General features: G+C 36.4%; 1 protein-coding gene across 2 annotated transcripts in view; it reads right to left on the reverse strand.

Annotated features, from left to right (window-relative positions):
• The window catches only part of LOC109842790, a 17,400-nt gene that overhangs the window by 195 nt on the left and 3,473 nt on the right, over positions 1-13,732 (reverse strand). Inside the window, exons 3-16 of one of the 2 annotated variants that reach the window (XM_020411672.1) lie at positions 8,688-8,769; positions 8,468-8,571; positions 7,760-7,886; positions 7,570-7,664; positions 4,213-4,336; positions 3,917-3,997; positions 3,687-3,785; positions 3,333-3,518; positions 2,973-3,066; positions 2,666-2,736; positions 2,525-2,593; positions 1,105-1,248; positions 461-514; positions 1-367 (exon numbers count right to left, since the gene is read on the reverse strand). The exon at positions 1-367 is cut by the window's left edge and continues 195 nt beyond it. In XM_020411672.1, coding sequence (XP_020267261.1) covers positions 164-367; positions 461-514; positions 1,105-1,248; positions 2,525-2,593; positions 2,666-2,736; positions 2,973-3,066; positions 3,333-3,518; positions 3,687-3,785; positions 3,917-3,997; positions 4,213-4,336; positions 7,570-7,664; positions 7,760-7,886; positions 8,468-8,571; positions 8,688-8,769 — 1,534 coding nt within the window. In that variant the 3' untranslated portion in view covers positions 1-163. Of the gene's footprint in view, positions 368-460; positions 515-1,104; positions 1,249-2,524; positions 2,594-2,665; positions 2,737-2,972; positions 3,067-3,332; positions 3,519-3,686; positions 3,786-3,916; positions 3,998-4,212; positions 4,337-5,949; positions 6,045-6,139; positions 6,263-7,569; positions 7,665-7,759; positions 7,887-8,467; positions 8,572-8,687; positions 8,770-13,732 lie in introns of those variants that run through there. The other variant, XM_020411673.1, reaches the window with a different exon arrangement.

Raw genomic sequence — 13,732 nt, forward strand, 5'->3', positions numbered from 1 at the left:
AACAATCCTTCTTTCACCACACAAACCAAGCATATCAACAGCTCTAACACTAACAAATCACCACTGATGATAAATTACAGGAGATCCGTATCTTTAAGTTAACTCTGAATCAAAAAACCTTCATAGTGGTCTCGTATGGTACAACAAATCTAGGGTTGGTGACCTACATAGATTGGTGTCTCTTATGTTGCGGCACTCTTTTGAGGAAGCACAGCCTCAAGCGCTGGCTTAGTGTTTCTCCTTTCTCCAGCTTTACCCTCTTCACTGACTTCTTCGATGGAGGTTTCCCATTTTTCTTTTCCTTTAACTTGGCAGCTGATTTTCCTTGGATTCTCCTTAGAGGTGATGCAAGCGCTCTGAATGTTCTCTGTTCATACAAGGAATTGGAAATTGTTAACAAAGCGTTCAGTATCTAAAAGATTGGGAAAGGGATAGAAATGTGAAGTGGTGAAGGATTAACCGAAGGATTATTTTTCTTTGTTGACTGGCTTTTCTCTGAGTGTGTGCTATTATCCTGCAATAGCCAACTATAGACATTAGATAGATAATAAAGCAATAAAATGAGACAGGTTCCAAGGGAAAATCTAGGAAGAAGGCAGGATTATTTCGGCTAAAATTGAACAGTATGGGTTCATATTTAGATTTGTCTGAAGTTTTCGAATGGGAAACCAAATTTTCTTCCCCAAATCCAAATTCAGATGCAAATATTCATCAAATATTAAAAAATATATACTTGATTTAATGTTACTATAGTTTATGAATTTGAATTGCTTCAATAAAGAGATAAGTACTATTGCCCAGTTGCGGATAGACGCATGTGGTTCTATTGTTGCAGATAGACTCCTTGAGTGAAATTTTTTTGAGGACTTACCCTCAGAAAAAGAAATTTGTTTTTTGACAGACCACGTGAGGGTAAACAAGTCAAAACAATTTTCACTCAGAGGGTCTATCCGCGATTAACCCTTGTTTTTAACAACATTTCAGTTCCTGGCTTAATACTGCAATTGGGAACTAATAGCTACAGTTGTCAGTTGCTTTAAAAAAAGGTACACGTGCTTCGGAGGTAGAAAAAGCTTAATGAGAGTGATGAGTTAAAGCAGATACCTGTTCTTCCCAGTTGGAGATCCCAGGGACATCAGCTGGGGATGACGTCCCACTACCTGCACCTAAAGAGGAACACCTTCCCCAGCTTTCCCTATTCGAGCTCGAGTGGGAGAAGTGTTCCTCATTCTGCACATGGGTTTTCTCCTGAACAGTGAGCAACATCCGAGAAACATAAGAATTAGTACATTTTAGTTAACTTGCGCATAAACAGAATACAAGTTAGTATTTCTATGTAAATCACAGAGATAACAGCAGGTTTTTCCCCCTTCCCTTTAACTAAAGTGCCTCTAGCTTACTGAAATGTTCAACTTAATAATGGTAAAATTTTACAGGTAGATAAAATACAAAACTACAAAAACACAGCATAAATTGCAATTGCCTTTAAGTTCATTTTCCTTTACTCTTTCTCTTAGAGATACTCTTCATACGAACTTTGCCTACAAGTATGTACCTGTTTAATAGAAAACCTCTTTCCCAAGCAGCATAACTCAAAACCCAAAGAGAGAAACAAACATTAAAACAATTCAAGTTCATACTGAAGTCTGCATTTATCTACGCACGTCCATTTCTTTAGGACAGTTATTCACTTTTTAAGAGCTTGTTTTGAGATAAGGAAGAGGAATTTGCTTTGCCAATAATTTCTCAATATTATCAGCCAATTTCCTTTAGCTACAGTTCCTTTCTTGTAGCTGGTTTTTGGCGCATGAATTAGTACACTCAAAATCCCTGGCTAAGTGTCAGCTGAACTACATAACTTTATAATCAACTTGGACAATTGAAAAAGCTTATGTAGTTATATTTGTTTCGATTTCTAGGCGACTAGGTTGCGTCACATAAATTGATAAATATTAAACGACTAAAAGGAGTCGCGTAACAACTGTATCACTCGTGACATGACAGCAAAGAGAGGAAAAGTAACGTCAGGGAGATGTAACATGACAGAATAATTCTGATAGAATAATTGTGGGTAGATTCAAATCTACTATGAACTTTGAAGGAAAAAAATTGAAGTTAACTTCTTATTAGAGAAAAATTACCACAACGGCACAACCTATCAGAAAATTACTGTAATGGCGTCAATGGGGTTTGTTAAATTGTACAACCCCTAATTGTTGAGAAGGGAGGAAGTAGAGCAGTTATATAGAGCAATAACGGCAAAAGTGTAGAAAATATGTCATGTGTATCACGGGCCAATTTACATCAACTCTTTCCATCAGAGTAGTTTGGGCACGGCAGCAGGGTTATGGTATTTTGCTCCAATAAAAAAGAGTTTATGCTTTTTTTTTCTTTTCTTCTTCTTTTTTCTTTTCTTTTTTCTTTTTTGAAAAGCCCCTAAGGTCTTCAAAATCCTTGGTAGTTTTGTGAATTTTATCCAATAAATGACAAAAAATGAACAGCTTTCACAGAGCTAGAACATTACCTGAGAAGGGAAATATTCAGAAGCATTTTCATCTAAATCGGTTTTGGTAGCTTCATCTAATAGAAAATCCTGCAGTTATCACCGCAATAATTTGAGAAATGACTTAAGCAAGGTAGAAAATTCAAGAGTCAAGTAACTTACTACGTCATCTTTCAGCGACATAGTAGATACACTTTCTGACAGTAACTCAACTACTGATTTTACATTTGAAGCTGCAAAGCAACCAGTCTGTCAGCAGTAAACAGGCAGCAATACTTTATATATACATCTCTGACAACACTAAAAGCATATCATTTTAAGAAAACTGGGACTCACATGGGTGAGACTTATGCATCAGTTAAACGAAACAAATTTGGCATATTCAGAAGTGAGTAAATTTAAGCAGCTTTGAGATTGTTACTAACTGAAGAAAAGAAATAAAGCATCCCAACGTTCACAGAGATCTTGCCTGAACTGAGCGGAATGCTAGGAGGGGCTGATGATGAACTTGAAGCATTCTTACCAGCTGTACGGAGATCACTGATGATCTCATACAACAGACCCTGTAAACAAGTCATCCCAAGTTTTCATATTATTAGCATTTTTATTACCATACTGTCAACATAAGAATGGAATTAACCAAGTACTTAGTAGGCCAATGATTGTGGCATAACACCCAACAAGAACAATAAAAATCCCTGAAACCTGGCTCAGGTGGTTAAGGGTTGGAGTGAGCAGAGGGAGGTCCAAGGTTGAAGTCCTACTCACATGCATGCATACATGTTGCGCACACACAAAATAAACAAATAAATAAGGTTATACAAATCACCTCATCTGCACCAGCACCAACTCTGATATCTCCCAAATCGTAGTACTTCTCCACCTTATTTAAAGGTTTTGCAGAAATTGGAGGAGGGTGAAGAACATTGTAGAAGAATATTGAAACAGAATCATAGTAGAATTGTGGCCTGGGTGAGTTGTGATCCCCTTCAAATTTGATAATATTCTTATCTCCCTGCAAAATAATCCGATGGTTGCTATAATAAGAAAGATCCACATTTAGCTAGAGTTTAAGCCACTATGACAAAACACATCTATCGGAGAAAACTATATCTTCTAAAGATGGAGATGCATAAGCATACTCATCAATCACATACAAAAAAAATGTATTTTGCCTACTTACTGCATATGATTTGTATATTCGATCTGAGTGACGGGGCTGAACAAACATGTCCTCTGAAGCATGACCAAATAATGCTGGAATGAAGGACTTGGGTGCAAACTGCAAGCCAAAAGATAAAAGATATTTTTCTTCATTTTCTTCATATTTACTTTACAGGGAGAAAGAAAATGAAAACGTTGTAAAAGAGAGTTTACCAATAGAGAAAATGCACATATCTGATAGAAACAAACCTTTAAAACATCAAGATCCATAATGTCAAATTTAGCCTTCTTTTGAATGACTCGCCGCATGTACTGTACAGCCATTTTGACCTAATATATCATTTTCCAAAGATGTTATCAATGTATTGGTACTTAAACAACCTGCTCGCGAAAAAGATATCCTGTTCAGAGATAAGATTCATTTCTACATAAAGTGTCAACCAGTACTTTGAATAGGTTTTGGTATGTTTCACAAAATCACACAGTTTGTCCATACATTTATATCACTTGTAGGAGAATATTGTAGTTGTGAAGTAATGTTGTACCGTAAATTTAGGAAGTCGGATCTTATAAACATCCACAAGCTCCAGCATCAGATCAAATAAATTAGAGAAAGAACTATCCAACACCATGCCAGCAATTGAAGGGTCTTCTGCTCCATAAAGAAGACTGCATCATATCACAAAAGTATCAATTACATGCAAAGATTAGCATGAAGTAAAATAAACTTATCAGACCGAAAGCAAATGACACTTACCCACAACCATAACAAATTTATATGTCCCAGTTCTCAAATATAACTTACAGCAACCTCAAGCAAATACAAACAGAAAACAACTATAGAGCTAACAGAAACACAACCAAGTACAAAATATGAACCACAAAGCCTTTATCCCAACTTTTTGAGATCAGCTGCAAGGAATATTCTCTTCCATTCAGTTTTACTAAATATTATTTCCTTAACCCAATTAATAATTACCACATCCTTTTTAAGTGCTTTCATCTAATGTCCATTTAACCCCATCTCTAGTCCACATTTCTCCGCTAACTAATAGCTCTTCCACTAACTAATATCTCCCACCTCTAGTCCCTATTTCTCCATTAACTTGTAGCTCTAGTCCATGAGCTAATACCTCTTGGCCTTTCCTTAACCCAATTAATAATTACCACATCCTTTTTAAGTGCTTTCATCTAATGTCCATTTAACCCCATCTCTAGTCCACATTTCTCCGCTAACTAATAGCTCTTCCACTAACTAATATCTCCCACCTCTAGTCCCTATTTCTCCATTAACTTGTAGCTCTAGTCCATGAGCTAATACCTCTTGGCCCGCAATCTATCAGGATAAGAATTATCCATAAATGTTTATAAGAGATAACGAACACTACCAGCACCATTACAAACCCAACAATAAATTTAGGGTAAATTACATGACACCACCCCAAACTTTGGGATACTCTTCACAAAACTTCCTAAACTTTATAAATTAAAGAGGTCCTCAAAACTTGCTTTATTAAACTACCAAGACTGATGTCAGTTGGTTTATGATGTCACATGAAAAGCACATTACAAGTTTCGAACACTTTTGCCTCTGTGTAATTAATATATTTTCTTGGTTTCCATCTTCTCCCCTCGCCCTCATCCTACCCTATCCCATGAACAACTCACCCTGTTTTTTTATGTTTTCCTATTTGCTCTTTGAAATCACCTATTTGAAGTCTGGTTGGTTCGATGTCTGATGAGTCTCGTGGCTCAGGTTTGGATAAAGATTACTGGGGAACTTGGACTTTAGAGCATGGAATTGAGTTGATTGATGAAGGGAGTTTGGGATTGTCAGAGAGGTTGAGCAGTGAAGATGGGGGGAATGTGGAATATTTTCTGGCAAATATAGTATAAGGATAGCCAAGACTTTCTACCTATCACGTTAATGCTGTTATGAAAATTCCAATAGTTAAGAGAATTCCTACTAATTTATAGAGTTTAGGAGTTTTTCCGCAAAACACCCCAAGGTTCGAAGGTGTATGCGAAAGGTACCCAAAAACATATATGAGATAACTAATACAGAGCACACCATTGTCAACCTAGATGAGAAAAAATAAATAAACAATTTTAAGCAGAAAATCTATTATTACAAAGACATGTTCAACCTATGGAATAACTCAAACAATACACAATATGAGCTGATAAAAATGAGTTATGTGGGAAAATTCGTTCAAAAAAAAATGAGATGTAACTTGAACACCAATCAGACTCCAGGAACTAAATCTAAAGTAGTTATATACCTAGTGACAGCACCCATGGATCTGCCCCATAGCCCTATGCAGGAAACTTGTTTGCTGCTCCGCAAATAAGAAACAACAGCTTTGAGATCATCTTTCTGACAGGTATAAGACAATAAAATTTATTCTTAGAACTTCAGCAGCATTTCAGCAGGCAAACACCAGGAGGACAAGAAACATGAATTTAAAATACCTCGTGCCAACCAAGGCTGACATAATCACCACCAGATAGACCGGAGCCTGAAAAGTCAAGAGCAAAGACAGTAATATTTGAAGGAAGAAGGATGACAGCTGCCTCATTCGCGTCTGCTCTGCAGCCACTGCAAGATAGAAGGGGGGAAAGGAAGAATAAGCAATCTTCAGCTTCTGAAGAAAATGACAATGAGACCCTAACCAAAAAACAGAACCACTGTGTCCTCTTGCTGACATATAGGTCTAAGCAGAGTGGAAGGAAAAGAAATTTTGTTCTTTATTCTTTTTTTTTTCTGGTTTCCCCTAACATTGGAAGTGACAATGTGGGTGGGTTGAGGATGCATGGGATGGACATAAAAATTGAAGTTGCCAGCCCCCCCGCCCCCCCCCCCCCCCCCCCCCCCCCCCAAAAAAAAAAAATAAAAAAATAAAAAAATAACCAATTGGATGCCTCCCTAATATAAGCTTGCCAAAATTTTCGCAATCTATCAGGATAAGAATTATCCATAAATGTTTATAAGAGATAACGAACACTACCAGCACCATTACAAACCCAACAATAAATTTAGGGTAAATTACATGACACCACCCCAAACTTTGGGATACTCTTCACAAAACTTCCTAAACTTTATAAATTAAAGAGGTCCTCAAAACTTGCTTTATTAAACTACCAAGACTGATGTCAGTTGGTTTATGATGTCACATGAAAAGCACATTACAAGTTTCGAACACTTTTGCCTCTGTGTAATTAATATATTTTCTTGGTTTCCATCTTCTCCCCTCGCCCTCATCCTACCCTATCCCATGAACAACTCACCCTGTTTTTTTATGTTTTCCTATTTGCTCTTTGAAATCACCTATTTGAAGTCTGGTTGGTTCGATGTCTGATGAGTCTCGTGGCTCAGGTTTGGATAAAGATTACTGGGGAACTTGGACTTTAGAGCATGGAATTGAGTTGATTGATGAAGGGAGTTTGGGATTGTCAGAGAGGTTGAGCAGTGAAGATGGGGGGAATGTGGAATATTTTCTGGCAAATATAGTATAAGGATAGCCAAGACTTTCTACCTATCACGTTAATGCTGTTATGAAAATTCCAATAGTTAAGAGAATTCCTACTAATTTATAGAGTTTAGGAGTTTTTCCGCAAAACACCCCAAGGTTCGAAGGTGTATGCGAAAGGTACCCAAAAACATATATGAGATAACTAATACAGAGCACACCATTGTCAACCTAGATGAGAAAAAATAAATAAACAATTTTAAGCAGAAAATCTATTATTACAAAGACATGTTCAACCTATGGAATAACTCAAACAATACACAATATGAGCTGATAAAAATGAGTTATGTGGGAAAATTCGTTCAAAAAAAAATGAGATGTAACTTGAACACCAATCAGACTCCAGGAACTAAATCTAAAGTAGTTATATACCTAGTGACAGCACCCATGGATCTGCCCCATAGCCCTATGCAGGAAACTTGTTTGCTGCTCCGCAAATAAGAAACAACAGCTTTGAGATCATCTTTCTGACAGGTATAAGACAATAAAATTTATTCTTAGAACTTCAGCAGCATTTCAGCAGGCAAACACCAGGAGGACAAGAAACATGAATTTAAAATACCTCGTGCCAACCAAGGCTGACATAATCACCACCAGATAGACCGGAGCCTGAAAAGTCAAGAGCAAAGACAGTAATATTTGAAGGAAGAAGGATGACAGCTGCCTCATTCGCGTCTGCTCTGCAGCCACTGCAAGATAGAAGGGGGGAAAGGAAGAATAAGCAATCTTCAGCTTCTGAAGAAAATGACAATGAGACCCTAACCAAAAAACAGAACCACTGTGTCCTCTTGCTGACATATAGGTCTAAGCAGAGTGGAAGGAAAAGAAATTTTGTTCTTTATTCTTTTTTTTTTCTGGTTTCCCCTAACATTGGAAGTGACAATGTGGGTGGGTTGAGGATGCATGGGATGGACATAAAAATTGAAGTTGCCAACCTTTAGCCTAAAATGTTGTCGCAAACTTCAACAATTTCAAGATAATTATGCCTTTATCACTTCCAGAATACAGTTTCAGCTGTAAAGCAGTTGCCTTCCCAGCAGTGCATCTGAACTGAACAAATACGGGAGGCAAAGACATGGAGTGTAAATTTTATCAGAACACCCGCATTCAACTGGTTGATCTTAGCCATCCAAGAGATGGTAGAATATAGCCTTGAAAGATTAATTATTCTATTTATGGTCAAAACCCACTCCTATGGGGGTGGTTCCTATAGGAATTGTAACCTAAGGCATGAGGCAAAAAATAAATAAAAATAAAAATAAAAACAAACCTATTTCCATGGCAGTAAATAACGCAGGGGAGAGCAGTGTTTTCTGGGATGACAGAGGGACTATAATGACTACACTGCAAGGTATGACCTCTTCCATTTGTCAGCTGTTAGATTTCAACATAAAACTGTAGAATATCAGCAAATATTAAGAAAATAGACGCTATTTTATTGTGAAAAGTAGAATGACAGAAGAAAAACCTCAACTGATCTCCATACTTGCCTCCAAATCTTGCCGTTTGTATTTTCTGCCTGCAAGAGTGAACTCTGAATCCCATAAATACTGGTCTGGATTATATTCTGCCCTGCACATCACCATATCAAATAGTGCGCAAATAGCTAAAAGCATAGAATCTTGCATAGTGATGGTAATGTTCCTGATCCCAGGTACACGAGCAAAAGGTGGGGGTATAAATTTGATGTTCGGACATTTAATGTCAATTGAGAATACAGATTTGACTAGTTATATTACATATAATAATTTCACATATAAAATACTTGTTACCAATGCATCATTAAGTTCTAGAGTTGAAACATTTCAGCCAAAACAAAGAATAAAAATTGCTATGCATGTAGCAAAGACATTAATCTAAGAAATCTACTATAAATCAAGGGTGATATCACTGGTCATGCTATCGTTTCTAGCAAAGTTTAAAATCCTCATGCATATAGAAATGTCACTGGTCATGCTACAATTGTTCAAGTTTTACATATGAAATCAGCTCTTAAATAAATGTTTGGATTCTTGATAGGATAATACACATAGACGCATGCTTTTGGGTACATCCCTGCATATATTGCCCAACCGAAAAACAACTAAGTCAACATTTGGCATACAACCCAAGCAACATCCACACATCTAATCGAAATCTGCTGGATGTAAGCAGCATTAAGCCGCATATAAGGAGCATTCATATACTTATAATAAAATGCAGCTATGTCATTAGAAACAGGAAGTCAGGAACTATATTACATATCACTCAATTTTATACCACAGCGATTCAGGGCAGATTAGAAGTTTGGATTTTCTTTAAAGATTTTATTTTCTTGAGTTGAGATGTTTGGTTAGGATGCACTTGTTATTTAGATATTGGAGTTGTTATTTTATTAAGCTGTTTTATCTGATGTTATCTACTAATTAAGATTAGGATTTTTATACTACTATAAATAATGATGGACTTTTTCATTTGAGGGTGAGGGAAGAAGAATGCTTGTGAGGTGCATGTAAATTGCAGCTAGTATTAGGCATGTGGATTGCCAACATGTGAAGTGCCCGGGAGTGGAGCTCTAACATTTGTATCAATTTTTCTTAATTGAAGAGTGCAATTTCAATATCATTTGTTTTTATTATTATTTATTTTCAAACAAATCTCATAGACACATCTCCTTCGTCTGTTCCCCCATCACATAACCTATTATAAATGCTACAAAAAATTAATGGAAAGACTTTTAACTTTTAAAATCTGAACTACTAACATGAACGCATCCAGTGCCATGAGTTCTTTGAGGTATCTCACAGAAAATACTAACTATTAATAAGAGAGGAAATGTCGCAAGAACCAAAAAATCTGGTTGTATTTTACCAAAATACTTCATTTGAATTCCCTCTGAGGCTCTAAATCCGTTAGCATATAGTGGCTGTATGATGTATCTGGGTTTCAGGAGCACGCATAAAAGAAGAATGTAAAAGGCCAGATGACAATTGAGAAATGCATTTGAAAATCAGGTGTAACGGAGAGGAAAAAATAGGGCTAACTAGGTAGTTACGATATGATGTTAGTGTCCACTAAAGCAGTGTTATGGCATTCACATGACAACATTTTGAGTATCCTCTGATTGGTCATTCACAAAGTATAACTATCTAATTAGCCTGAATCATCATTTAGCATAATTTATTTGAGATGAATAAATGTGATATGAGGTCAGTGTCCACTAAAGCAGTCTCGCGGCTTTCACATGACAAAGTATTGAGTATCCTCTGATCAGTCATTCACAAAGTAACTATCTAGTTAGCCTGAATCGTAATTTAGCATAATTTATTTGAGATGAAAAAAATGTACCGAGCACCTCTTATGATTTGATCTCTACATAATAAAGGTCGTGCCTTCCTCAGGCGAATAACCTACACCCCACTTTCACAGGTTGTTAGTTCTTCCTCAAATATTTCTACATCACAAAGCAGCTTTTAGAAGCTTGTTTCACAGATCACCACAAGTGTCGGTTGTCTCTTATTAGACTCCGCATCTTCCCAAGCCAATGTTAATTCTACTTTTCTCCATTAAATCTTACTGCACTCACCAAGAAAGATCACAGAGACTCTGGAGAAAATGGACCCCCAACCCTCCTCATCCCATCCCGTCCTGTTGGGTACATCTTACTCCTATTTTCATGCAACCTTGTCTTCAATTTCTATCCATTTTTTCTGGTGACGAGGAACCTCAGCTAGATCAATCAGTCAGGAACAAGGTCCAAAGTTCAAGCACTTCTACCCGTTGAGGAACGAGATTTAGAGTCTACACTCTCCCACCTCAAGGGAGCACACCCTGCTATTGGGGGCCACCACAACAGATTCGTGATCACATATGGGGGGCTCCAAATCCACCCAAATACCATCTATGGGGGCCCAGATGTCACACCAATTCCAAGCCTGATTGAACTAGCCAAGAAAACCGCAGAGTCACTACGTCCCCTCATGCACCCCAGGGCCCATGTGAATAGCAAAAGGGATGCAATACCCTTTGGATAAATATTGGGGACATGGGTGACATAGACACCGGTCGATCCTTGGACCACTTAGTCCAAGGCCCTAACACCCAACCCTTGGGCCACCCGCAAGGGCTTTGTCCATCCATTTTCAATAAAAACACAACATTGTATTTTGTAATAACTACTCGCCATAGCATTTTATAACCTTCTTGGATCTCTACAATGCTCCTTTTTTTTGTAGACATAGCAAACTGTTTATTTCTTACTTTCAATCAGTAAACCTTTCCACAGACTTTCCTTATAACCTCACTAATGAACTCTTGTAGTCCAACAAATTTGTCCAGTGTGAAATCAGAAAAATGTAATTCAACTCAAAATTTCTCACCTTTTTGGAACTATGTATTGTAAATTTTTGTAAAACCCCGTAATTTTTGGAAAATACTACGGTTAATAGTGATAAATGAGTTATTTTATGATAAATATCATTTATTGATGAATGAGTATGTTAGTAATTGATTTGAGATCAATTAAGTGTACAAATGAGACTATACAAGTGTTAAACATGCACAAAACCTGTAGGCTGAAAAATGCCTCGGATCAGTCGACTGATGCTTACCTATCAGTCGACTAATAGGAGATCATCAGTCAACTGATGGCAAGCCATTAAATTCTCTTTTTCTTCATATTTTTCATGTGAATAAACAACCACCATCTCTCCTCAAAATCCTAGATCATATTTTGTGAGTTTTGAAGAGCTTTGTGAGGCAAATACCGAGAAGAGGGCGAGAGTGAGGGAGAACTTGTTTTCTTGCATATTTGAGGATTTCTGCACGTGTTGAGGCGAGTTTCATCTCCTTCAATCTCATCCCCATTTTTATTTAGTTTTTACTGAGTTTTATTTGGTTTTATTGAGCCTTAAAACCTAGTTTAAGTATAAAGATTGTTCTTGCAGACTATAAGATACAAAGATTTGATCTTTTTGATTTAAAAAGATATTAAACGGATTTCCAGTTGTGGATTTAAAGTTTTAAACGTGATATAACATGAGTTTGATTAAAGTAGGTGTTTTTCATGATAATCTTACACATATGAGCAATGTTACATTAAATAATGGGCGCTTCTAGGCGTCGAACTTGGCGCCCAGCGCTTAGTCGCTTAGGTGGACGCCTAAGCGGGTTCTGAACGTTTTTTTTCTTTTTTCTTTTTTAAATTGTGATACTTGAAGATAAATATATATATATATACTCAATCAAAGATGCATAAATACTAAAAATACCAATACTATTAACTAAATTGTTTGGTTTACCAATTATAATAGCTCTTTGTATGTTTATACTTCTCAACTCAAATTATAAGTTCATCTCAACAGTGAAAACTCATTCAACTCAAATTACTGTTAACTTATAAGTTACTATTAAGTTTAAGTTAACAATAAACTTAAAGTTAAATTTATTGTTAACTAAAATATTGTTAACTTTAGTTTACTATTTACTTAAACTTAAGTTTACCATCAACAAAAAACTTAATATTAACTTAAACTTAAGTTTACTGTTAACTTAAACTTAAGTTAAACTTAAACTTAAACTTAAGTTACTGTTAACTTACACTTCTTAAGTTTAAGTTAGTGTTGTTAACTAACTTAAATAGATATTTAAGAAGTACTCTTTACCTTGTTAGTAGTTACAGAGATCGGGAGCTCGGTAATGTTACAGAAGACGCTAGGCAGACTAAGCGTTTAAACGAGCGCCTAGCGCCTAGCGCCTAGACCCCTGGGTGTGCGCCCAGGTGTTTGGCCATTTTTAAATTATTTAATTATAATAATTGATAAAAATATGTATTAAATTCATATAAATTTTTAAAAAAAGATAACAACCTTAGTTTCACAATAAATCATGCATACTTAGATACTAAATAGCCAAAATAATAATTAACAAGGCTAGAGCCTAAGATGTTTTTTTAATTACAATAATTGATAGTGAATGTCAATGTTATAGAAAGCTTAGATGCCGGACTGGTGTCTAGGCAGATTTTTTTCTTCATTTAAGTGGTGGTCGATGAAGTTTTGCTGAAGGTCGGAGAAGGTAGTGGAGGAGTTCATATTTGAAGGTTAATGGAGTTTGGAGGACGTATAGGTTACAACACATAAAATCACAACCAAAACCTACAGTGTGCAATCCACGTAAGCAGATAATGCTTCCCTAAACGCTCGTAACATCTAGGTGGATAGCCTAAATACCGTCTAGACGTTAGGCGTTAGTTAGGCGGTCTAGGTACCGTCTAGGCATAGGCGTACGTCTAAACAGACTAGGCGGAGATTTTTTAAAACAGTGCATATGACACTTATGAACATGTTAGGGTTTAGATTTATCTCCCAAATTTGAAATCGTGTTTTCATACAGTAGAATTAACTCTAAATATGTTGATTACAAGTTTTACACACGAGTTTTATTGAGGGAATTTAAACTTTTATGTATTTAGTTGAATATGAAATCCTTTTATAGAAAAACAGGATTTTTCTCGGGTCGGTCGACTAATCATAGGGAATCAGTCGACCGATTGATG

Source organism: Asparagus officinalis, chromosome 5, assembly GCF_001876935.1.
Source record: "Asparagus officinalis chromosome 5, Aspof.V1, whole genome shotgun sequence".
In the NCBI taxonomy this organism is placed as follows: Eukaryota; Viridiplantae; Streptophyta; class Magnoliopsida; order Asparagales; family Asparagaceae; genus Asparagus; species Asparagus officinalis.